Genomic DNA, 26,236 nt, shown 5'->3' with positions numbered 1-26,236 from the left:
TACATTACTTCGTCCAAAAGGTCCTCAGCACCTCAGCTGTGAACCTCATGGCACTCAAATTAGATGAATGCCACCATGTTACTCATTCCTGCGCCAAGAGGAAATGTTGCCTTCTGGCCACCCGGTCTATGCCCCTCCTTAAGGAATGAAGGGTAATAATATGACCTCTCAATCTCCTGTGTTCGGCGGAAAATGTCACAACTGTTTGAGATGTTTCCTCAGCCCCGAAACTATCCAGGCAACAATGCATCCACATCAGGTACCCCTGCACTCTCCCCGCTCCTATGGTTCACAAGAAGCCATGTGGCATTCATGAGGCCATCTGACCAGCCTGTCTGCATGTGCGTTTAATGGTTGGGGCCCGTCTTGACTAATTTCCACCTCACCAATGTTCTTCTCCTTAGGGTCTTTAAGGGTGAGTGACTTATGAGGCTGGGGGGCAAAGGGATGAAAGGTTGAAGTGAATGAACGCTAACTGATGCATTGTCCTTGTTGTTAATTTCAGCATCACCATCAGAGTGACCCACATGTCCGCACCGCAGCCCCCCCTCCACACCTGAGGGCCAACAAGTGCAACTTGCGGCACATCATTTCAGCCAGCCAGGCACCAGCGCAGACACACACACCTCGGTGAGGACTTTACCGTTGGCTAGTGTCCCGGGTCACAGTGGAGAAGGCACATCATGATCGCTGGAGGACATGGTAGGGGCAGAGAGTGCTGATGGCTCCAGCAGTCGGAGGGCTGCAGGGGACGAGGCACACGCTGAGTCCGGCACTGATGACGTGCCTCTGGAGTTGTCCCCATTGCAGCTGCTGCAGGACAGGTGGCAGGAAGTGCGTTTGCATCTGGCAGGGTTGCATGAGGGAGTGGTTCAGTTGCTCTCTACGACGGAGGAGTCTAGGCAGAGTGCACATGAAGATTCCGCCCTCAGGGCAGACCTTCAGGCTTCCTTCAATGAGAGACTGACGACTCTCAGAGAGGGAATTTAACCGAATGGATCAAAATATGATTGGTATACGCTCTGACCTGCAAGCCCTCACAGCAGTACTGGCCACAGGTGGTCTTTCCCATTGTGGGAGATGTTGTGGACACCAAGCGCCGGCACTCAGTGCCCATGCATCTGCGGTGAGCAGGGAGGTCGAAATGGACCTCACGTTGGTGCAGCAGCTGCCTATCGTCACTGCGAGCTCCTCTCATGGTGCTCCGGATGAGGGCAGCAGCTCCTCCGCCCCTCTGCCAGTCAACGTTTCTTCCGTTGAGGCTGCGACAACTGGGGAGGTGCCAGTTCAGGAACTGGCCACTCCCTCCCAGGTGGGGCCATCACAGGCTCCATGGGCCAGAGGACGCCTGCCAAGGTCATCTAGGCCAATAGGACAGCAGAGTCAGCGTGCTGTCTCACAAGCCACTCTGAGCAATGGGGCGGCATGTAGACGTAGCAACCGGAAACATAAGCATAAGGCACCTTAGGCACTCCCCGGGTACGTCACTGGTGATTTTGTGTTTGCCTTAGAATAGGGACGTGTTTTTCTGTCATTGTGAAATAATCATGTGTGCTTTAATTTTGGACGAGATAAAGTCCACCTTTGTTACCATGGCTGAGGGTCTTTTCATTGTGGTGCTTTTTTCTTTTTCACATAATTATCATGAGTGCTTGAGTGGACATTGATGTTTCTGTACTAAGGCCTTATTTGCAGCTGATAAGGTGGAAGATGTAGCACCTAAGTGCCACATGTGGAAGTTCCAGGCAATGCTGTTCCTGCTGATCCATGTGTGTGGAGCTAGCTGAAGGTTCTTTGGATTAAATTGTCCCTGGTGTCGCTGCCTCCTTGGTGTAAACGTGGGTCGTCGTTGTGCCCCTCATCATCGCCCTGTGCTTCCTCATCCTCTGAGGATTCATCATGTGCAGCCTCATCCAGGGCGTCAAGGTCTTCATCGTCAATTCCATCCCCCCTTTCCGGTGCAAGATTATGCAGGGCACAGCAGGCTACCACGATCAGAGAGACGTGATCTGGGGGGTACTGGAGTGCGCCCCCTGAGCGGTCAAGGCAACGGAAGCACATCTTGAGAAGACTCTCTCCACCACAGCCCTTGTGGTGCCCTGGCTCCTATTGTACCGCTGCTCAACTTCTGTTCTTGGACGACATAGGGGCGTCATGAGCCACCTTCGCAGGGGATAGCCCATGTCACCCAGCAGCCAACCATCTAGCCAAGCTGGAGCACTGAAGAGCCCCGGCACCTGGGAGTGTCTGAGGATGTAGGCATTGTGGGAGCTGCCTGGGAACCTTGCACAGACTTGTAAAAACTGCATCCTGTGATCACACATTATCTGCACGTTCATGGAGTGGAAGCTCTTTCTGTTGACGAAGGCACCGGGTTCACCTGCTGGCGCCTTGATGGCCACATGTGTACAGTCTATTGCACCCTGGACACGGGGGAAGCCAGCAATGGCTGCAAAGCCTCTGGTTCGCTGTGCCTGACTTGCCTGGTCGCAGCGGAAGTGGATGAAGATGGATACCCATCTGAACAGAGCGTCTGTAACCTGCTTGACACAGCTGATTGGGAGACACCACAAAGATCACCCACCGAGCCCTGGAAGGAGCCAGGGGCATAGAAGTGGAGGGCAACTGTGAGCTTCAGACCCGCTGGCATGGGGTGTCCTCCCACACAGTTAGGGGAGAACTCAGGGCCAATCATCTGACAGATATAGTTGACTGTCTCCCTTGAGAGTCGGAGCCTCATACTGAGGTAGCTGCTTCGCTGCCTGTATACCCTGGCAGCAGGATTGTGGCGTCGTCTGCGGCCCCTTGCACCTTGGACAACCCCTTGGCCCTGCACCCCTTGTGCCTGCGCTTGGATACCCAAAGGTGATTGTTCAGTCCTGGCCTCCTCCTGATTCTATCCCTCCCTTCCTCCTCAAGGGAGCTGCCTCCACTGGAGAGGTCAGAACCCATAGCCCCAGGCTAAATGGAGGCCTCTGGAAAGCTGCAAGGCTGAAAAAGAATGCTGTCTGCAGACTGGTTTCAAATTACACAAAAACCTCTTGGACATCGATGAGAACTACTAACAATCACACAGGCAAGTTTTAAACACTTTCATCAATTATAACTTCATGTAAAACATGAACAACCCCTCTGAGTCCACATATCCCGACATTGCAAAAGTTTTCTTAAATAATCTCCTACCCGCCTGCCCGTTGGGCCCATGCGCCGACCCGAAGTTCGCATGGGCCCCTCAAAATCCTGGACAATTGGCAAGTTAAGGACCTTAACGAACCCTTCAATTAATGGCGGGCGAATTGAGCATGCCCGCCCACTGAAATATCGCGATGCCGCGCGCTGACGTAGGCACACTCGCGCAACATTTTACATGCTGATGTGTGGGCTATGCCACCCGCATGTCAGCCGGAAAATTCTGCCCATTATGAAACATGCCATTCCTCTCACGCAGCAAAAGTTCCAGTAGGTTCTGCCCAACGTGCTCGACAGTTTCTAAATCCGAAGGAAGCCATGGAAACATTTTCTATAATGCGTTATAAAATATTCAGCATGTATTAAATGTATTTAATCTTATTCATGAGGTCATGGTTAGTGCACATGCCCGATTTCAATCTTGCAGCCCATTGAGATGAAGGAGGGCCACTCATGCGGCCCACTCACTAGCCCTAGTTTGTCCAGCACTGGTCTTAGATACCATGTTAATTACAATACAACAACTCTGGAATACTTCCCAGTGGCATCATAAAGTATTGTAAAAGGGAGGTAGGGAAGGCCCAATCTTACGTGCTTCTCAGCAGTTGAGAACATCACCAAACTCAGACACATTTGATGAATACATCGTTCTATTTTAGAAATTAAAGGATACTTTGAACATAGTGTTTCGTCTAAATTTTCCTTCCCCAATGTCAATTAACTGCAGAGGCAGTCACTGAAAAGTGATGGTAGAGAAATAATTTTTGATTACCAGATTTTTTTTGAAGAAATATTCATTCTGAAAACATTAAAAAGACATTGAAAAAGTAAATAAAATAATACATCAACTGAGTAGTAAATATCATGAATATGAGTCAACTCTGCAAATAAATAAAGTTATACTTTGTGTCAAGAAAGTATCATATTTTTCTTAATATTATTGCAGGATATTTTAAAGCAGGCTTATGTGTGTGTATATGGTTCTGTATGTGTGGTTAACTTCATTAAGCTAGAGACAATTAGACTGCAAGGTTTAAATTCTCAAAGTAGTGAGGAGTAAAACAGGCATTTGAAATAGAGATGAGTAAGCTAAGGTGAGGTCAGCAGATACGGTGTGAATGGAATTTGCATTTTTAGATAAGTGGAGAAGTGTTTGATTTTTAAAGGGACATGGAAGCTTTTTACAACTGGGCAAGATAAAATAAGGCCAAGTGATTATGTTGATTTTTCCCAAAAGTGCTGGCCATAATGATAACATGAAAGATTCTAATATTCTGGGAAAAGTAACTTTTAAAGACAAGTTGAAACAATAGGATTTACAGATCAAAAAGGGAGAAATATATTTATAAAGAAAGATGGAAGGCTGTGTGAGGTGTGGCCATGTGAGATCTTGAAAGGTGACTGTGTAAAACAGACTTGGGGAAATGCCTCCAGCCACCCTGAAGACGTTTGCTGTTCCAGTAACCAAAGTTGTGTTAAAAGTCTTTGGAAGTCCATTGTCCAGTGGGTGCTTGTGGTAATGTTGCTGGACTGTAGCATTAAAGGGGGTGTGTTTCTGGGAATCTGGTTAAGTAGAAATTTTGGAACCTGTTATCACTGTATAACTGTAATCTTGTGTAAGTTTTTTCTTCTTTTGTTAATAAAAGTTTTAATTTAATCATCAAAATCTCTAAAGGTGGTGGCGGACTTATTACTTCTGACTTCAGTGCACAAGCTTTTTCGTAATAAATACAAATTGCAAAATCGTTGTGATAGCATGGCCAAGTTACCCTTGTGGATCTGGTCAGCCTGGCAAATACCACCTGCCATATCATAACACTTTGTCACTTGCGGAAATCAGAGAACCGTGAGTGAATGTCTGACCACCAGATCCACGGCACTTGTGCGTTTTGTTCATTAACAATAATGAGTAGCAAAGAGGCAGTGCCATGAACTGGGTACATTAACTACAATGCACAATTATCTGATCCACGTTACTGGATTGAGGTTTGATCTAATCCTGGGAACTCCTTTCCCAATAGTACTGTGGGTGTACCTATACCACATGGACGGCAGTGGTTCAAGAAGGCAGCGCACCACCACCTTCTCAAGGGCAATTAGGGATAGGCAACAAATGCTGGCCTAGACAGTGACACCCACACCCTTGAAAGAATAAAAGTCTCCCTAAATTCACCTCTATATGGATTAGGTAGCTCCAGTACATTTAGTTAGTAGGAAAACACAAGAATTATGGTTCATTATTTTATCGATGTGAAAAGTTTAGAGGCTTTGAAGATGAGAATTAAATTTTCAGATGTCTTAAATCACAAAGAGAAAATCCAGTCAAGACTCTTACTGCAGTGATAATAACCACTTTTGGAATGTTTAGTAGATGGTGCAAGAAAATATGTATTTTGGCTATTCCCAAAATGTTTATGGTTCAAATGTATTATTGTCTAGAATGAATAATGAATTAACTTCCAAAAATACTTTTCCAATTTCTCTCCTTTATCTCACCATCACCTTAAGAACTGTCTCCTGAATTAAACAATCCTCCTGGGCAGAAGTCAGAACAGAAAAACTTTTCTACATAGATTTGGACAGTGCCACTTTTTTGACCAAAGTGCAATTTCATTTTTGAATTAGATATTATAAAATTTTATAAAACTTGAAAGGTGAAAATGCAACAAAATCCTTGGTCAACTGTAATGTTCCCTCTAAGCTCCAAGAGGTTCCTATGCAGCCCTAGTATAAGTCAGTCTCTTTAAACTGCCGCACAAAAAATTTTAAAGATCCCTGCAGTTAAATGGAATGAAATAGCTTGTGCACAAGTTAAATACAGGGGATGTTGGTGGACAGTACTGCAGCATACCTGCTTCCTGATGAGAGTCTATTGGTTTCTTTTTCTTTGTCCTTTTGTTTATTCCCTTTACTAGATGTTTTTTGTGACTGAACCCTACAATAAATTACAAAATAAATTAACTGTTAATGTTAGTTTTAAGAATGATGGAACCAGAATTTTCATCATTTTTCATGATGTACAATGAATAATTCAGTAATTTTACAAAATTACAGTTACATGCAAGAAAAATAACCTGATATTTGCTTTTTTTAATAAAAATGCTGTTTTAGACTCTCAGAATTGAAATATAACTAGAAAACAGATACTATAGAGATCTGGATTGGTTCTTGACTAGAGCAAAGAGCTCATCATATAGAAGGTAAGTGTCTTTATAGATAACACTGGTCCATGCGATCCGATCACCTAAAGGGGTCAGAGAAGAATTTTCCAAGATATTTCATCCATTACTGGCCTTGTTTTTTCACTTGCTTTCAAGAAATTACGTGGCTGCAGAAGTTTGTATGTCCGTATTTGTGTGGACACGTGTATTTATGTGGACACGTGCATTTGTGTGATGATCGCCGGGGAAGGGGAGGGAGTGTTCGGTTATGATGTTCTTGCCATCATGGTGGACAGCTAAACTTTTGCTGCACATAAATTTTATATGTTTGTAAACTAGGCTGGACTGGGTTTTCCCGCAGGCATCAGGACCTGGTCGTCAGGACCAAATGGGGATCCTGAGCCTGCACTTGCCAACAGCAAGACTAGTGGTGCAATCTCCTCAGAGGTGGGCTCCTAACTGGCTTCCTCTGCGCTTGCCATCCTATTAAGGATAGTGGTCAGGCTGTCCATGCTGCACACAGGCCTAGAAGGCCAGTAGTCCTGAAGCCTCAGCAGCCTCACCAAGAGAGGTGGAAACTGACTGCAAATTGAAGACTGCAAGGGCACCTCAACAAGGAGGTTAATGAAGTGGAAAAGAGGGAACAAGTTAGTAGATCCGTCGGAGCAGAGGGGATGCCCCTCACTCCAAGGAGTCTACAGTGGAAACCCCTCTGTTAGATCAGCTTTGGCCACAAATGTGGCCTTTCATCTATGCAGACTTTGGCAATAGTGCATGGAGCTTCTGGCTCCGGTGAACCCTCAGCTTGCTGCAGGGAGGCTGCCTCCATGGGCAGAATTTTGCCCTTGATGGGCGGGGGGGGGCCCGACCGGCTCGGCAGTGGGCGGGCAGCCAATCGCCGCCGCCATTTTGAGTGGGCGGGCTGCCCGATGGGAAGCGCTATGCGCTTCCTGTGCGGGTGGTGGGGGGGGAGATATTCCCCAACTGTCAAAGTGCGTGTGCGCGAAAGAGCGCTCATCTCCCTGAGACTAAGTGCTGTCTCAGCAAGATCAGTGAAAGCTTTATAAACATCGAAAATAGAAAAATAAAAAAATTATTAAAATGTCCCCCTCATGTGACAATGTCACACGAGATCGGACATGTTAATAAATATGACTAAATCTTTATTAAACTTTTTAAAAACAGACATGAAACCTCATCCTGCCAGTGAATGAGGTTTCATGTGTTTTCAGAAGCCTGCTGGGGCTCCCGGCCTGCCCGCTAACCTTAAGGTTGGACGGGCAGGGCCTTTAATTGGGTTCACTACCCTGTCAATGGCCTCAATTGGCCATTGACAGGTCGGTGGACTGACAGCTGATTTCGCTGTGCTCCCACCTTCCTGAATATTTAAATGGGGCGGGATGACGTCAGGGGTTCCCCCCCACCATCCGATGTCATCCTGCGTCATTTTCGCGTTGGCCCATGTCAAGTTGCAGGATTAAATCTCTGATAACTAAAACCCTCTCTCCCCCAACTCCCAAGACACACTAATTAATCAAAAGGACGATGAAAAGGGCAAATGAGCTTTAGTTGGTGTTATAAAGGAGCCATACAAGAACTTTGGGAAGGCTTTTAAATAACAATCTGCATTTGACAAAGAAAAACAGTCCCAAACCTCATCATAACAACCTAAATGAATAAAAGGTTGGTCAATGAGATGAGCCTTAAGGAAGGTTGTAAAGGAAGAGCCAGTTTTTTTTCCTCCTAACCACTGTTCTCATGCCCAGCAGCTATGTTGTACAAATAATTAAAAAGAGATAAGTAATTAGGTGTAAAAGTAAATGTCAATTTTCTTGCCTCCCTGACTCCATGAATCCACAGCCTCCTCACCAGGCCAACGGTTCCTTGTTCCAGCAAAGACTGAAAAAGTCTTCATTGCAATTTTTCTCACACCCTTCCTACAATGCAATCATCACCTTCCTGAACTACCTTGGCCCTCCAAGCCACTGGGTCATCTGCTTTTCCACCTACTTGACTGAGTCTCATGCCTTCCTCCCTTACTGTCTCTGCCCAACACTGTATCCACGAGGTCTGCCTGACTCCCAAATCCCTCGGATTTTTATAAGGCAAGGTACCTGACTACAAGCTTTGCAGATCCATGAGTCTCCTTTTCATTCATGTACTCTTAAACAACGTATATCTTTCCACCCCACCCCCACTAGAGCTGTACCTTGAGTGTCCTGCCATCCATTCTTAATTAGCACATTCTCTTAGATAATATCACCACCTTCAACACCTCTTTGATCCTTTTGTCTGTGACATCTTTTGATTCTCTGCTCCTATCACTGCTTGCTTGTCCCTACAACCACCCCACCCTCAACTTCTCTCCCCCCACCCCACCCCCCACCTTAAACCAGCTTATATTTCACCCCTCTCCTAACTACACTCAGTTCTGTTGAAGGGTCATTGGACTCGAAACGTCAACTCTTTTCTTCTCCACCGATGCTGCCAGACCTGCTGAGTTTTTCCAGGTAATTCTGTTTTTGTTTTTGTATAACTCCCCTTCCTGTTGAATAGTTTCGCAATGCCTTCATCACTCAGTGGAGGTTATTCCTCCCTGGCTCCTGCTGCTGGGCCTCGTCTTTCATGGCCGACTGAGCAACATTGCATCTCAACTCTTGATATTCTCCTCCCGCAAAAGAACCAAGCAACTTAAAGGGGGTTGTTCACATTCCCACTTACAAACATTGCCTTTTTTGCCATCATATAATGAACAACATAGCGATGTACATCCTATCCCTTGGAGAATTCTGGGACTTGTTTATCAGCACCCCTGACTATCACCTCCACCCCTGAGTATCATCGCCACCCCATGGGCACTCCTCTCCATTCAAGAATTTATTGACCCAGTAACTGATCATCATTTTAGCCTTTGCATTCTCACCTTCAACGAGCAGCTTTACACCACACCCTCCCTTTGCCTCCCCCCCCCGACCCACCCACCCAACTATTGGATACCCTATTAAGTAAGATTTTACCCACTTCTGCCCCTGGCCTCCCTGACTTGTAGGGAAACTGTCTAACTCACTCCATTCTATTCCACTGCGCACCTCCCCCAACAGCCCCCAACCCCAAACAACTCCCCCACAATTCACCAGGGGCCCCAAATAGCTCTTGCTGTTTGTTGTATATATTAATGACTTGGACTTAAATGTGGGAGGCATGACTGGGAAATTTGCAGATGACACAAAAATTAGCCGTTTGGTTGATAATGAAGAGGGCAGCTGTTGTCTTCAGAGTGATATCAATGGTTTGGTTGAGTGGGCGGAAAAGTGGCAAATGGAATTCATTCCGGAGAAGTATGAAATAATGCATTTGGGGAGGGCAAACAAAGCAAGGGAATACTCAATAAACGGGAGGGTTTTGAGAAGGGTTGAGGAAGTGAGAGACCTTGGGAGTACATGTCCACAGGTCCCTGAAGGTGGCAGGACAGGTGGATAAGCTGAGAAATGAAGCATTTGGAATGCTTTCCTTTATTGGACTCAAGAGCAGGCATGTAATGCTGGAACTGTATAAAATGCTGGTTAGACCACAGCTGTGTACAGTTTTGGTCACCACATTACAGAAAGGACATAATTGATCTGGAGAGAGTACAGAGGAGATTTACAAGAGTGGTGAAAATTGCAGCTATGAGGAAAGATTGCATAGGCCAGAGGAGGCCGAGAGGTAACTTAGAGGTGTACAAAATTATGAGGAGCCTAGACATGTTAGACAGGAAATACCTGTTTTTTCTAGCTGAGAAGTCAATTACCAGGCGGCATAGATTTAAGGTGATTGGTAGAAGGATTAGAGGGATGTGAGGAAAAACATTTTCACCCAGAGGGTGGTGGGCATCTGGATTCACTGCCCAAATTGGTGGTTGAGGCTGAAATGCTCAACTCATTTAAAAGGTACCTGGATTTGCACCTGAAGTACTGTAACGTAGCACAAAGGAAGATGGTTGTGGTTGTTGGAGGTCATCTCAGTTCCAGGACATCACTGCAGGAGTTTCCCAAGGTAGTGTCTTAGGCCCAGTCATCTTCAACTGCTACATCAATGACTTTCCTTCCATCATAAGCTCAGAAGTGGGGATGTTCGCTGAGGATTGCACACTGTTCAGCACTCTTCACAACTCCTCAGACACTGAAGCAGTCCATGTCCAAATGCAGCAAGACCTGACAAGTGGCACGTAACATTCACGCCACACAAGTGCCAGGCAATGACCATCTCCAACAAGAGAGAATCTAACCATCGCCCCTTCACATTTAATGGCATTACCATCGCTGAATCCCCACTATCAACATCCTGGGGGATTACCATTCACCAGAAACTGAACTGGACTAACCATATAAATACTGTGGCTACAAAAGCAGGTCAGAGGCTAGGAATCCTGCAGTGAGCAACCCACCTCCTGGCTCCTCAAAGCCTGTCCACTATCTTCAAGGCACAAGTCAGGAATACTCTCCACTTGCCTGGATGACAGCTCCAACAACACTCAAGAAGCTTGACACCATTGCAGGACAAAGCAGCCCGCTTGATTGGCACCCCTTCCACAAACATTCACTCCCTCCACCACCAACCAACAGTTGCAGCAGTGTGTACAAGATGCACTGCAACAACTCACCAAGGACCTCAGACAGCACCTTCTAAACCCACGACCGCTACTATCTAGAAGGGCAAGGGCAGCAGACACATGGGAACATCACCACCTGGGGGTTCTGCTCCAAGCCACTTACCATCCTGACTTGGAAACATATCGCCGTTCCTTCACTGCCACTGGGTCAAATCCTGGAACTCCCTTCCTAACAGCACTGTGGGTGTACCTACACCATATGAACTGCAACGGTTTAATAAGGCAGCTCACCACCACCTTCTCAAGGGCAATTGGGAATGGGTAATAAATGCTGGCCTAGCCAGCGAAGCCCACATCTTGTAGATTAATAAGAAAAAACCAGGTGCTGGAAAGAGGAATTAAAATGAGTGGCTAGTTTTTTTGTTCTCTCTTTTGGCCGGTGCAGACACGTTGAGCTGAATGGCCTCTTTCTGTGCTGTAACTTTTCTATGGTTCTGTGGTTCAAATGCTTCCCTAGAGGAAAAGATTTTTTACTCAGAGGGTGGTTGGTGTCTGGAACAAACTTCCTGAAAGGGTGGTGGAGTCAGGTTCGATCAAGGTATTCAAAAAGGAATTGGATTGCTACCTGAAGAGAGAGAATGTGCAAGGTTATGGGGATAAGGCAGGGGAGTGGGACTAGGTGGAATGCTCTTTCAGAAAGTCAGTGCAGGCTCGATGGGCTGAATGGCCTCCTTCTGAACTGTACAGATACTGTGATAGAAAATAACTGCATATCTACGCCTCTTGACTTTCAACCTTCTTACAACCTCCCTTGCAGCATCAACATTTACCCATCTTTTTTTCATTCCCATCCTTCCCCTAATCACCCTCCTTCTCTCTTCATCTGCTAATATACCCTCTCCCCCAACCTCTTCTCTTTCCGTCCCCTCTCCCCATCTAGCTTCTTTACATCTACCAACCTTCTCACCTCCTGGTCTTGTGTGCCTTTCCCATCTGAAGCTAGTTATCCCCCTGCCCTGAATCTAATGATTTGATCTTGCCTCTCAGGGGCTCATTTTAAAATTGGGTGAAGATGTAAAATGGGCAATATTGAATTGGCCACCTATTATGTACGAAGACCGATTTTCCGTTCCACTGAAATGAATGGAAGGGAAAATTGTGGGGCGCATAATAGGTAGTTCATTTACTATTACAAATTTTACAGTATACCCCAAAGTTAAAATTAGCACCACCGTGTGCAACGCCACAGGAAATCAAGTAGCACATAATTACAAATGGATGAGCTGTCTTTACACTCCTTATTGTGAAGGTTTGAATAAGCTAGTTTAGGATTTTTGTTTTGAACTATGTCAATTCAAACAGATAATATGCAACTGACAGCTTCAGATTAAGAGCAGTGTACTATATTGAGGGATTATAAATAAGAACATACCCAAAGTCAACAAACTTTTGCTTTGTGTTCTCTTTCCGATTCACAGGAGGACTGACTTTCTTTGGTGAAGGAATACCTCTGTTGTCATCTGGAAACAACAGTGTTATTTTAGACACAACACACAAAATGGTTCTCCCTCTGATAAAAAGGCATCTTTGTTAACATACAAGCAAAACAGAGCAAATTGCACTCACTCAAACTTGGTCATTTCAATTCTAGGATTATTATCTGACACCTGCAGTATCAGACTACACCATCTTTAGCTCTCATTTACTCTTTCCACAATTGGGATGCCCATGAAGAGAATGTACATAAACCTGTCAAAAATAGACTACATGTAATTTCTGTCATTAAATTTTTTAAAAAAAATTCATTCTTGGGATGTGGGCATCCCTGGCCATGCCAGCATTTATTGCCCATCCCTAATTGCCCTTATTTAGAGGGCATTTAAGAATCAACCACATTGCTGAGACAATGCCACTACACCACCATCTAAACCATCACATTCACATTAGATAGCTTAGATAAAATAAAAAACTTAGCATTTCTTTTAAATTACCATTGCCATCTTTATAAAGTGGATATAGAATTGATGTATTAAAGACTTTTATTAGGCAGTTACGAGTATGCTTTTAATTCAGTTATAATAACTTCTACTATTACAATGACTATACTACAAAGCAGAGACTAGATAGCCAGCAAAATTATAAACAATATCTTCTTATACCTTCAGCTTTTCTCATTTTGCATTGTTTGTCCATATGATGCAATGGAGGCAATGTAGCATGATGACAGGATTTTGAAGGCGATGAGGTTGGGGTTCCTCCCACAGAATCCTCGGGAGGCCGCTCTGATGATGTCAAAACTCGCTGATTATGTTCTCCCAGAACTTGATTTTCCACTGTGGTGTCAAATGCGAAGACTGCATTGCTGGCTACTGGAGATAATGAAGAGGCTCCAGAATCAGATGCTGGTGAACACGTCCTCAAGGATGCTGGCAGGGGGGATCTGGAAATGTGTGTGGGACTTCCATAGCTCTCTAAAGGCTTTTATTTTAAATAAGGGAGAAATACAGAATGCAAGTGAGTTTCTGAATAGCATAAAAATGGCAATTCAAATTGCTGGCATAGTTGAAATTATGCAATTATTATACCGTTGGACCCCTGCATGTCACCAAATTCCTAATCGTTGCAGCATCACCATAGGAAGGAGGGGAAAATATAGGGAGAATTACCACACACTTCACAGCTAAGAGTAGCATTAAGTTAAAGACAGACCACAGGTATATTTGGGTCACAGAAGTTACCAAGACTGCTAGATTTGGCATTCAATAAAAGGCAGATTTTACACATTTCAGAGTCCTTAAACTTTAATGAAATATTATGAAAGTTTATACAATACTGGTGAAATTTAGAGATTATGGACCAAAATTTCCTGGAACATTTCAGCATAAACACAATGCACCACTGAGAATGCATTGCCCCTGAAACCATTGTCGATTGTTGTAAAAACATTGTTGATTGTTGGTTCACTAATGGAAGGAAATCTGCTGTCCTTACCTGGTCTGGCCTATATGTGACTCCAGACCCACAGCAATGTGGCTGACTCTTAAAATGCCCTCTGAACAAGAGGCCTAGCCACTTGAATGAATTTTAAAAAAAATAAGCTAGAATGGCAGGACAGGCGTTCTGTTACAGCTGTGGGATGTGGGAGCTTTTGGACACCAAGGCGATCCATGTAAGCAGCTTGAGGAATTCCGCAAATAGGATTAGGGATCTGGAAGCCAAAATGCAGACACTGCACAACATAAGGGAGGGAGAGAAATACCTGAATACCTTGTTCCAGAAGACAGTCACACCTCTTAGAAGAGGGTCATCTGTTTTGGTCAGCAGTAAGGGAGAGGAGGATGTGAGGTAGGTAATGGGACCGAGCAGACAGTAGGGGTAGGAGCCTCAGGCTTAGCAATTATCAAACAGATTTGAGGTGCTCACAACCCATGTGGATGAAAGTGAAGTCTGCAAGGTGGATGAGCTGGCTGGCCATGGCACTGTGGTACAGGAATCCATTCAAGCAGGGAGAGCAAAAAAGGAATGTAGTGGTAGTAAGGAATAGTATAGTGAGGGGGATTGAAACTGTTCTCTTCAGCAAAGAGCGAGAGTCCAGGCAACTATGTGCCAGGTTTCGGGACATCTGCTCAGAGCTGGAGAGGAACTTGCAGCGCAAGGGGGAGGATCCAGGTGCCATGGTCCATCTAGGTACCAATGACAAAGGTAGAACTAGGAAAGAGGTTCTGCAAAGTCAGTATGAGGAGGTGGGTACAAAATTAGGAAGCAGAACCACAAAGATAATAATCTCTGAATTATTACCTGAGCCACGTGCAAATTGGCATAGGGCAAATAAGATTAGAGAGATGAATGCATGGCTCAAAGACAGGTGTAGGAGAAATGGGTTACGATTTGTGGGGCACTGGCATCCGTACTAGGGAAAGTGGGGGCTGTACTGTTGGGATGGTTTACACCTGAACTGTGCTGGAACAAGTGTCCTCCCAAATCGCATAACTAGGGGAGTAGAGAGGGTTTTAAACTAAACAAGAGGGGCAAAGGATCAAGCTTGGGTAGAGGAAGCAATTCAAGGTGTAGAGTCAAGGCAGGAGAGAAAAATAGTAATATGAGAAATGGGAGTCAGAGAATGGCAGGAAAGGACAGAGAGAAAAAAAACCTAAGAATACATCAACAGTCAAGACTAGATTTTACAAAGGTAACAAAAAGACAAAACTGAAGGCTCTCTATCTGAATGCACGTAGCATTCATAACAAAGTAAATGAATTGACAGCCCACATTGAACTAAATAAATATGATCTGATAGCAATTACGGAGATGTGGCTGCAGGACGACAAAGATTGGGTCCTTAATATTGAAGTGCACATGACATTCAAGAAGAATAGGAAGCGAGATAAAGGTGGAGGGGTAGCACTGTTAATCAAAGAGGGCATTGGTGCAATAGTTAGAAATGACTTGGTTCAGGAGATCAGGGTGTAGAATCGGTTTGGGTGGAGATGAGGATTAGTAGGGGAAAAAAGTCATTAGTGAGAGTGGTCTTCAGGCTCCCTGACAGTAGCCACAGTGTAGGACAAAATATTCAAGAGAAAACATTGTGTGCTTGTGATAAAGGGATGGCAATAATCATGGGTCATTTTAATCTGCACATAAACTGGAAAAATCAGATTGGCGGTAGTAGCCTGGGTGACGAGTTCTTAGGATGCTTTTGAGATAGTTTCTTAGAGCAGCATGTTCTGGAACCAACCAGACAGCAGGTTATATTAGACTTGATATTGTGTAACATGACAGGATTAATTAATGACCGCAGAGTAAAGGCACCCCTAGGTAGCAGCGACCACAAAAGGATTGAATTTTACATCCAGTTTGAAAGAGAGAAGAGCGGGTCTAAGACTGGTATCTTAAACTTAAAATAAGGGAAACTATGTGGGGATGAAAGCTGAGCTAGCTGAAGTGAACTGGGAAAATAGGCTAGAGGATAAATCAATAGAGAAGCAGTGGCAGACATTTAAGGGGATATTTCAGAGTATACAGAACATGTACATCCCTACTATAAAGAAAAATTCTAAGGGGAGGACCCACCATCCATGGTTAATTAAAGATGTTAAACGAAGGTTCACTAGGCTGATACCGGGGATGACAGGACTGTCGTATGAGGAGAGATTGGCTCGACTGGACCTGTATTTTCTAGAATTTAGAAGAATGAGAGGGGCTGATTTAAACGTATAAAATTCTAACAGGGCTAGGTAGACTAGATGCAGGGAGGATGTTTCCCCTGGTTGAGGAGTCTAGAACCAGGAGTCACAGTCTCAGGATATGGGGAAGGCCATTTAGGATTGAAATGAGGAAAGATTTCTTCACTCAGAGGGTGGTCAACCTGTGGAATCCTCTACCACAGAAGGCTGTGGAGGACGGGTCACTGAGTATATTCAAGAAAGAAATTGATAATTTTTTGTATATTAGGGGCATCAAGGAGTAAGGAGAGAAAGTGGGAATATGGCGTTGCTGTAGAGGATCAGCCATGATCAAATTGAATAGTGGAAACAGGCTCAAAGGGCCAAATGGCCTTCTCCTTCTCCTAGTTTCTATGTATCTATGAAAGCATCAAACCTAAGGAAAAAGCATATAACTCCGCAAAGATAAGTGGCAGGACAGATGATTAGTCAGAATATAAAGAACGGCAGAGAATAACTAAACAGCTAATCAGGAGAAAGAAATTAATGTATGAGAGCAAGCTAGCTAGAAATGTAAAAATGGATAGCAAGAGTTTCTACAGGTATTTAAAAAGGAAAAGAGTAAGTAAAGTGAGTGTTTGTCCTCTAGGGAGTGACACTGGGGAATTAATAGTAGATAATAAGGGAATGGCGGAAGAAATGAACAAATATTTTGCTCCTGTGTTCACTACAGAGGATTCAAAAAACATTCCAGTAATAGCTGCAAATCAGGTGGCAAACGGGAGAAAGGAGCTTGGTGAAATTGAAATCACTAGGGAAACGGTACTGAGCAAATTGATGGAGCTGCAGGCTGGCAAGTCTCCAGATCCCAATGGACTGCATCCTAGGGCTTTAAAGAGGTGGCTAATGAGGTAGTCGATGCGCTGGTATTAATCTTCCAAAATTCGCTAGATTCTGGAAAGGTTCCATCAGATTGGCAAGTAGCAAATATAGCCCCTCTAATCAAGAAGGGAGGGAGGCAGAAAACAGGAAACTATAGCCAGTTAGCTTGACATCTGTCGTGAGAAAGTTATTAGAATCGATCATTAAGGAGGTTATTGGGCACTTAGAAGAGCTCAAGGCAATAGGAAGAGTCAGTATGCTTTTGTGAAAGGAAAATCATGTTTAACCAATTTAATGGAGTTTTTTGAAGGAGTAACATGCGCAGTGGATAAAGGGGAGCCTGTAGACGTACTGTACTTGGAATTCCAGAAGGCATTTGATAAGGTGCTACATCAAAGATTATTATGGAAAAATAAAAGCGCAAAGTGTAGGGGGTAACATATTAGCATGAATAGAGGATTGGCTGGCTGGCAGAAAGCAGAGAGTATGCATAAATGGGTCTTTTTCTGATTGGCAGATGTGACGAGTAGAGTCCCATAGGGGGTCTGTACTAGGGCCTCAGCTTTTTATGATATACATCAATGACTTAGATGAGGGGAGTGAAGACATGGTAGCTAAATTTGAAGACAACACAAAGGTAGGAAAGTATATTGTGAAGAGGACATGAGGAGGTTGCAGATGGATATAGATAGGTTGAATGAGTGGGCAAAGATCTGGCAAATGGCGTTTAATGTGGGAAAATGTGAAGTTGTTCACTTTGGCAGGAAGAACAAAAAAAGCAGAGTATTACTTAATAATACTCTTCTCTTAATACTTAAGAGAACGGCTACATAATTCTGAGGTGCAGGGGGATCTAGGTATTCTACTGCATGAGTCACAACAAGTTAGTATGCAGATACAGCAAGTAATTAAGGTGGCTAATGGAATGCTATCCTCGATTATGAGGGGGAGTGAACATAAAAGTAAGGTTGCTATGCTTCAGTTATACAGGGCATTGGTGAGACCGCACCCCAAATACTGTGTGCAGTTTTGGTCTCCTTATTTAAGGAAGGATGTAAAGGCATTGGAGGCGATTCAAAGGAGGTTTACTAGATTGATACCTGGAATGAGTGGGTTGTCTTATGAGGAAAGGCTGGACAGGCTGGGCTTGTTTCCACTGGAGTTTAGAAGGGGTGATTTAATTGAAGTATACAAGATCCTGAACGGCCTTGACAAGGAAGACGTTGAAAGGATGTTTCCTCTTGTGGGTGAGTCCAGAACTAGGGGGCACTGTTTTAAAATTAGGGGTTCACCCTTTTAGGACAGAGATGAGAAGAATTTTTTTTCCCTGAGGGTTGTGCAACTTTGGAATTCCCTGCCTCAGGTGGTGGTGGAGGCAGGGTCAATGAATACTTTTAAGGCAGAGGTAGATAAGATTCTTTTTGGGCAAGGGAATCAAAGGTTATCAGGGTTAGGTGGGAAAGTGGAAATCGAAAAACAAGATGATCAGCCATGATCTTATTGAATGGCGGAGCAGGCTCGATGGGCCGAATGGTCTACTCCTGTTCTATTTCTTATGTTATGTTCTTATGTAAGGTCTTCCGACACAAAGGCACAAATCTCTGTGACCATCTGCCTGGTGGGTCGTAGTCTCCTCTGCCAATGGTTCTTCAACATCTCAAGGTAGTTCCATCTTCACTGGTAAAACCTATGCTGTGGGTATGGCCTCTGTAACCTTCCTGCTCCTTGTCCTTCTCCACTGGTCATCTCATGCCCAGAGCTCTGTCTATCCTTCAGAGGATGTTGCTCCTCATTGCCACTGCACCCAAAATCTGAGGGTCATGCTCTCATTACCAGCTATTGCCTTTCTTGTGCTCAGCTGTACTCCCTATCATATCTAGAAGCCTTATCCCCTCCTTTTAAGCCCCCACAATGCTAGAACAATTATAACCCTCTGCACTGCCCATGCTCATAAACACACTTCCCCGCAAGCTGTGTGCACTCAATAGCAGCTGTGTGCCTCTCTCAGACATGTACTCTTTTTTTGGGTCCACCATAACTAGCTCCCTGTTCTGTTGCCGTCTCCATGTATCCGGTCTTCCTCTGACTCAACATGCAACCTGTGCATCCCCCCAAAATCCCAAACTGGCCTTCTGCGAGCTCTCAATAGGCTCATTAACTACTTTAATTGGCCTTATTTGCAAATTGGGTGTATTTCTGGGGCTGGCCTACCCCTTCTTAATGAAATTCACTGGCAGTAGAAACGTTGATGGGCAACTGGCACGTTATTATTAATCGGCCATCAGCTTTTCTGCCCTCAGTGGAATCTAAAAGTCTTGTCTACAAATACAGAAGACGACAGACTGTAAATGCAAGAAAATTGAAGAGATGAAAAACCAACATTCAGGCTGTGGTCTCTTCCATATTGGAGAGACCAAATGCAACTAGAGGACTGCTTCGCCAAACATCTCCATTTTAATCGCAAATGCGGCCCATACTACCTGCGACTTGTCACTTTAACTCCCCATTCCCATTATGACTTTGCTGACATTGGCCTTCTTAGCTGTTCCAATGAAGCTCAATGCAAAATTCAGGAAGAATTTCTCTTAGATGCCGTGTAACCCTGCATATTAACTTCAGAAATTAGCTATATCCTCATTTCCATACCAGCTTTAATTTCATAGCTGACCTGCAGATGTTCTATATTTTCCATCTCTCTCATGTTTTCACATTTACTTCAGACCTCCCATTTCCATACCAATTCATATGGCCTTTGGTTCTAATGTTTTAATGCTTCTGTCTATTTAACTAAGGTGATCTATTACATGTTATTTGGCTGTTGATTATTTTTCTATATTATTTCCTCTTTGATCATATAAATATGCCTGTCCATGTCTCAATTTTGAAGAAGGATTTGCAACTAAAACATTAAATATCTGTTCTCTCCACAAATACTGATTTGCCTGTGTGTTGCCAGCTTCTTTTGCTTTTTTGTTTAAAGTCACAAGAGCTTTATAATTCAGAATTATAGGTCACATGAAATAAACCAGGAAAAACTATGTCCGTTGCTCAGTGAGTCAGTAACTAGAGGTCACAATTTTTTTTAAGATCATCCCCAAAAAAGGTTAAAGAGCTTCTTTTTAAAAAAAATGCAGAGAGTTGTTAGGATGTGGAATGATCTACCAGGAACGATCAGAATCCATATTAGTTTTTAAAAGAGAAGTGGATAAACATCTGAAAATGAAACATTTAAATGTGCTATTGAAAAAGTGCAGCAGAATGGGACAGAGTGGAGAGCTCTTTCATACAGCCAGCACAAGCTGTAAAATTGATGTAAAATTTTATTAAATTTGTGTACCTCAATATTGCACTTTTTTTTCAGTGAAGTGTAGTATTTAACAAACCCAGATGTGGAATTCTGTCTTTTAATTTGAATTCTGTACATGATTTTTGTCCCTAACTTTTCAAAGTATAGCTTCAGATTGCTGCATTGTAAGTGATATCTGGGCGTTAGAGTCAGGGGTGGGGGTGAATCCAAAACAAAGAATACTCCTATTAGTTCAACTTTCATTTGACAGTTAAGTTATGTGCTCATCTACAAAACATATTCCTTCTTGATGGAAAGTGGGACTGTTAAATGTTAAATGTGCCTGCTGCAAAACATTAATGATGCCATTTCTTAAAATAGCTTATTCCCAAAACAACCTTAATGATATAGTGCTCTACTTTGAGATATGAAATCTTAAAATATTTTTACAATCCCACTGCAATGGACCGAAGGCAACAACTGTGTTGCCAAGGCAAGATTTTACTGTAAAACTTGGATTAAAGAATAGTGTGAAACTTCTACAAGTTAAGAGTTTCTTAGCAAATTAATAAAATTGAAGCCTCATTAAAAAATGTACATGGTTCTTAAAAGAGATGTTACATTTACCTTCCGCTCAAGACTGTCATCACCATCAGTTGAACTGACACTGTCATGTACCCTAGACCGAGTTGGCCGCTGTCGTTTTGATTTGCCTGAAAGATGAGCTCGAGCCTTTAGCACTTTGCTGTCCAGTCTCTCTGTTTCTGGTACTGCTTCATTAAAATCTGAAAGCAAAGGTAAATAGTAAAATTACAAATGGAATCATTTTTCTGCAAATAACTAAAAATCAACAGTTACAAATCAACATATAATAACAAACAAAAATCATTTGAATATGGTGCCATTGTGACTCAGTGATACCACTCTTGCATCTGAATCGGAAGGTTGAGTTTTCAAGCTCCATTCCAGAGACTTCAGCACAAAATAAAGGCTGATATTCAAATGCAACACTGTCAGAGGTGCCATCTTTTGGGTGAGATGTTAGACTGAGGTCCGGTCTGCCCTTTCTGCTACTTGTAGCTATTCCTACCCGGAAATCTCCTGTCATGCTATGTCACTTTCGTCTGTCTTGCGCTATCTTCACATGTCCACCGTAGCTTGTCTGCTACTGTTCTGTGATGTCCGTCATCCAACCACACCTAGTTTGATCCCTCTTTTTGCTGCCCTCCATTTTGTCCTCTAAGAGAAATCTCTGTAGCTTTTCAGCTCTGATCAAATTCCTTTCTGGATGTCACTATTTAAATAGTTCTTTTTGTTCTTGCAATTTCAAGCACCTCTTCATTTACCTTATGGTCTTTATCTGGAAGTTTAAGCATGGGCTGTAACTTCCGAGATCCAGGACAGTGTATCTGGGGGGTAGCCCAAAGATGCGCTGGGGAACCACCCCCTGGAAGTTCCCAGGTAAGGACTGCATGGTAATTGCCTGGGAAATTCAAACTTCTGATGGGCAATTGCCCTGCAATGGCAATCATCTGAAAACGCGATTTAAATTGCAAGCTTCAGATGGTTCCGGCTGTCTTACATTAATAGTTACCCAGAAAAAGTTAGAAGAATTAAAACCACTTCTAGCTTCTGGGTAACTATTGTACTGACCCACCTGACCGCCCCCCACCCCAGAGGGACTCCCCTACCCCTTCAACCTCAGGGGACTCATCCCCACCACCACCCCCCCTCCACTGCCACACACCCCAACCCTACCCCCACCACCCCCCCCATCCCCTCCCCGGGTCCAATTCCTGATTTCTCCCCTTCCCTAGATAGGTCCAACCACTGCAGGTTCGACCCCCCCCCCACACCAGCCCAAATCTTGACCTCTCCTGCCCCAACTCTTGACCTTCCCCTGACAATTCCCCCCACCCCCAGGCCCGACACCTCCACAACCCACACCTCCCTCCAACCTCCATTTTTACACAATGGGGTAAAATTTTGTAAAAGTTTGTAAAGGTCTCAAAATGGGGTTGGTTGTTAATACCCAGGGCCAGATTTCCCTTTGGGATAGGAAAAGAAAAGCTGCCTAGCAGGGCAGCCATGATTCCTGCCTCCGTTTTTGCCCTTGGTCATTTTCACAAGGGTGATGGAGGGACCAGGCCCCAGAACTCGCACCCGTCGTGCCTGGTTGTTTACTTGGAGTTTTATGGGCTATTCAAGGACTTCCAACTGTTGCAATAGGGCTTGTGAGTGCTGTTCATAAAGCATATCATATTTGGCGAGGTGAAGGTAAGGGGATTTTTATTTCTTTCATAGGCTGTAGGCGTCACTGGCCCAGCAATTTGTTTCCAATTACCAATTTCCCTGGGGGTGGTGGCAGTGAGCCACTTTTTTGAACCACTGCATTCAATCTGGTGCAGGTACACTAACAGTGCTGTTCGAAGGGAGTGCCAGGATTTTGATTCAGCAACAGTGAAGAATTGGCGTTATAGTTCCAAGTCAGGATAGTGTGTAGCTTGAAGGGGAATTTACAGAGGTGGTGGTGTTCCTACGGGTCTGCTGTCCTCGTCCTTCTAGGTGAGAGAGGGCACAAGCTTGGAAGGATGAGAGCCTTAGTGTGATGCTGCAGTGCCTCTTGTATATGGTGTTCACTGCTACCATTGTGCAATGGTGGTGGGGGGAGTGCCAATCAAGCCTGATGTCCTGGATGATGCTGAACTTCTTGAGTGTTGTTTGAGCGGTTTTCTTCTAAGCAAGTGGGGAGTATTCCATCACACTCCTGACTTGTGCCTTGTAGATGGTGGATAGACTTTGGGGAGACAGGAGGTGAGTTACTTGCCACAGAATTCCCAGTCTCTGGCCTGCTTTTGTAGCCACAGTATTTACATGCTGGTCCAGTTCAGTTTCTGGTCAATGGTAACTCCTCAAAATGTTGATAGTGGGGGATGATAGCAATGCTAATGCCCTTGAATGTCAAGGGGAGATGGTTAGATCCTCTTTTGTTGGAGATGGTCACTGCCTAGCACTTTTGTGGTGTGAATGTTACTTGTTACTTGTCACTTATCAGCCTAAGCCTGAACACTGTCCAGGTCTTGCTGCAAATGGCTATGGGCTGCTTCAGTATCTGAGGAGTTGCGAAAGGTACTGAAACTCCTGCAGTAATGTCCTGGGACTGAGACGATTGTCTTTCAACAACCCCAACCATCTTTCTTTGTGCTGGCTATGACTCCAATCAGTAGAGCGTTCTCCATGATTCCCATTGACCTCAATTTTGCGATAGCTCCTTGACTTGGTTAAATGCTGTCTAGATGTCAAGGGCAGTCACTCTTACCTTGTCTTGAGTTCAACTCTTCTGTCCTTGTTTGGACCAAGGCTACGATGAGGTCAGGAGCTGAGTAGACCTGGCAGAACCCAAAGTGTGCATCAGTGAGTCGGTCATTGTTATGTAAGTGTTGCTTGATAGCACTGTCAACAACACCTTCCATCACTTCGTTGATGATCGAGAGTGGACTGATAGGGCAGTAATTGGTTGGATTGGATTTGTCCTATTTTGTTGTGGACAGGACATATCTGGGCAAATTTCCACATTGTCGGGAAGATGCCAGTGTTGTCGCTGTTCCTGGAACAGCTTGGCTAGGCAAACGACTAGTTCTGGAGCACAAGTCTTCAGTACAACTGCTGGGTGTTATCCGGGCCCACAGCCTTTGGAGCATCCTGTGCCTTTAGCTGTTTCTTGATATCACATGGAATGAATTGAATTAGCTGAAGACTGTGATGCTGGGGACCTCAGCTGTTGGTCGAGATGGATCATTGACTCGGCACTTTTGGCTGAAGACTGTTGCAAATGCTTCAGCCTTGTCTTTTGCATTGACAGGCTGGGCTCCACCATAATTGAGGATGGGGATATTAGTGGATCCTCCTCCTCCGGTTAGTTGTTAATTTTCCACCATTATTCATGGCTGGATGGGGCTGGACTAGAAAGCTTTGGTCTGGTCTGTTGGTTGTGGGATCGCTTAGCTCTTATTGCATGCTGCTTCCGCTGTTTGACATGATAACCCTGCTTTGTAGCGTCACTAGATTAAAAGCTCATTGTTAGGTGCTACTCCTGGCATGTTCTACACACTTCATTGAACCAGGGTTAATAGTTTAGTTTGATTGTAATGTTAATGTGATGGATATTGTGAGCCACGAGGTTACGGATTGTGGCTGAATACAGTTCAGCTGCTGCTGATGGCCCAAAGCACCTCATGGATGCCTATTTTTGAGTTGCTGGATCTGTTCTGAACCTATCCCATTTAGTCCACTGGTAGGGCCACACAACACAACCAAGGGTATCCTCAGTGTGAAGGTGGGACTTGGTCTCCATAAGGACTGTTGGGTGGTCACTCCTACTGATACTGTCATGGATAGATGCACCTGTGACAGGTAGATTGGCGAGGACAAGGAGTAATAGGTTCAGCCAGCTGTGTTAATAGTGGTGCTAACAAGCCACTCTTAGTGATGGACATCGAAGTCCCCCATTTAATGTGTACGCCTGCCACCCCAGTCCTGGTGGGGCAGGTCATACCTAGTGATGATGATTGTCTGGTACATTACCATACTCACCAAATCATACCTAACAGACAACGTCAGGTTGTTACTGGACTAGTCTGTGGGACAGCTCTCCTAATAGTGGCATTAGCCCCCAGATGTTAAAGAGGACTTCACAGGGTTGATAAGGCTGGGTGTGTTGTTGTCATTTCCGGCGCCTGGGTCAATGCCAGGTAGTCGAATCAATTTTATTCTTTTTTGAGTTTTCAGTAACAGTTTGGTACAATCAAGTGGCTTGCTACGCCATTTCAGAGGGTAATTAAGAGTCTGGAGTCACTTGTAGGCCAGATCAGGTAAGAACAGCAGATTTCCATCTCTAAAGGATATTAGCGAACCAGATGGATTTTATAACAATCAACGATAGTTTTATAGTCAGCATTACTGAGACCAGATTTCAATTATAGATTTAATAATTAATTGAATTTATTAATTCATTGAATTTCAATTCCACGAGCTGCCATGGTGGGATTTGAAGCCATTTCCCTAGAGTCATAGCCGGGGCCTCTGGATTATTAGTCCAGTGACATTACCACCATGCCAAACTCTCACCAAGGGTGAGGATGGGGTTGGGGTGGTGGGTTTAAGGTGGTCAGAAGGTTCAACTGCAAAAAGACGGGCTGCTGATTGCATTTGCAGCACTGGTCAGAGGTTTTTTGGAAACTGAGGTGGGCCTTTTAACCTGCTCACTCTGGATATGGCCTGAATCCGTTTCCTTCGGTGGCAGGCCAGTTTCCAGGCCAATTAGGGGAGATCCTGCCTGCCGGCAGTGTTGAGATGGAGGTGTACTGCAACAGTGGGATTATTTGCGTCTCCCGATTCCCACCAACAACATGAAAATCCAGTCCCTACAAACAGGCAGATGATATTTTGGAAGGTGTCTACTGCTGGCCCTCAAAGTCCCTGCCTGTCTTAGGTGGCAAGGACTTATTAATATGCAGATTGGGTCAGAGTACCATAGATGGCCATTTTAGGTTTCATCTAGTCAGAGCATACGCATTGCACACTCTGACCAGATCTAGGGCAATGAAGCCAGAGGCCCAACTAAAGTAAGTTTGGAATTATTTTTGTGGGGCTGAGAAGAGCAGGAGTGCCACCCCAGCTCCCAGGAAAATAAAATCTTGGTCACTGCCATTGTGTAAACCACACACACTGTGATCATGACTCCCTCCCCATTCCCTGCACTTACCTTCAGGTGGCCAGGGAGGTTGACATTTGGAACTTTCAAATCAGCAAGCAGCATTGGGATGCCTTGTGGCTCGTCAGCCTGTCAATGATGCTGATGTCTCATTAATATCTCTTTGGCGTAAATACATACTCCGCTAGTTGGTTGCCCAACAGACAAATTGACCTTGATAAGTTTACTGTTGATCAATATCATGTTGATTTT

The 26,236-nt window shown here is 44.3% G+C and overlaps 1 protein-coding gene across 1 annotated transcript in view; it reads right to left on the bottom strand.

Annotated features, from left to right (window-relative positions):
• ppp1r9a (protein phosphatase 1, regulatory subunit 9A) overlaps positions 1-26,236 on the bottom strand; it is a 345,934-nt gene that overhangs the window by 37,149 nt on the left and 282,549 nt on the right. Inside the window, 4 exon segments of the mRNA XM_078538769.1 lie at positions 6,041-6,124; positions 12,374-12,461; positions 13,101-13,419; positions 20,899-21,056. Of these exon segments, the coding sequence (XP_078394895.1) occupies positions 6,041-6,124; positions 12,374-12,461; positions 13,101-13,419; positions 20,899-21,056 (649 nt within the window).

This window comes from Cetorhinus maximus, chromosome 3, assembly GCF_964194155.1.
Source record: "Cetorhinus maximus chromosome 3, sCetMax3.hap1.1, whole genome shotgun sequence".
Classification (NCBI taxonomy): Eukaryota; Metazoa; Chordata; class Chondrichthyes; order Lamniformes; family Cetorhinidae; genus Cetorhinus; species Cetorhinus maximus.
Note: the sequence above shows the minus strand (reverse complement) of the source record. Positions and strands in the feature narration are given on the sequence as shown.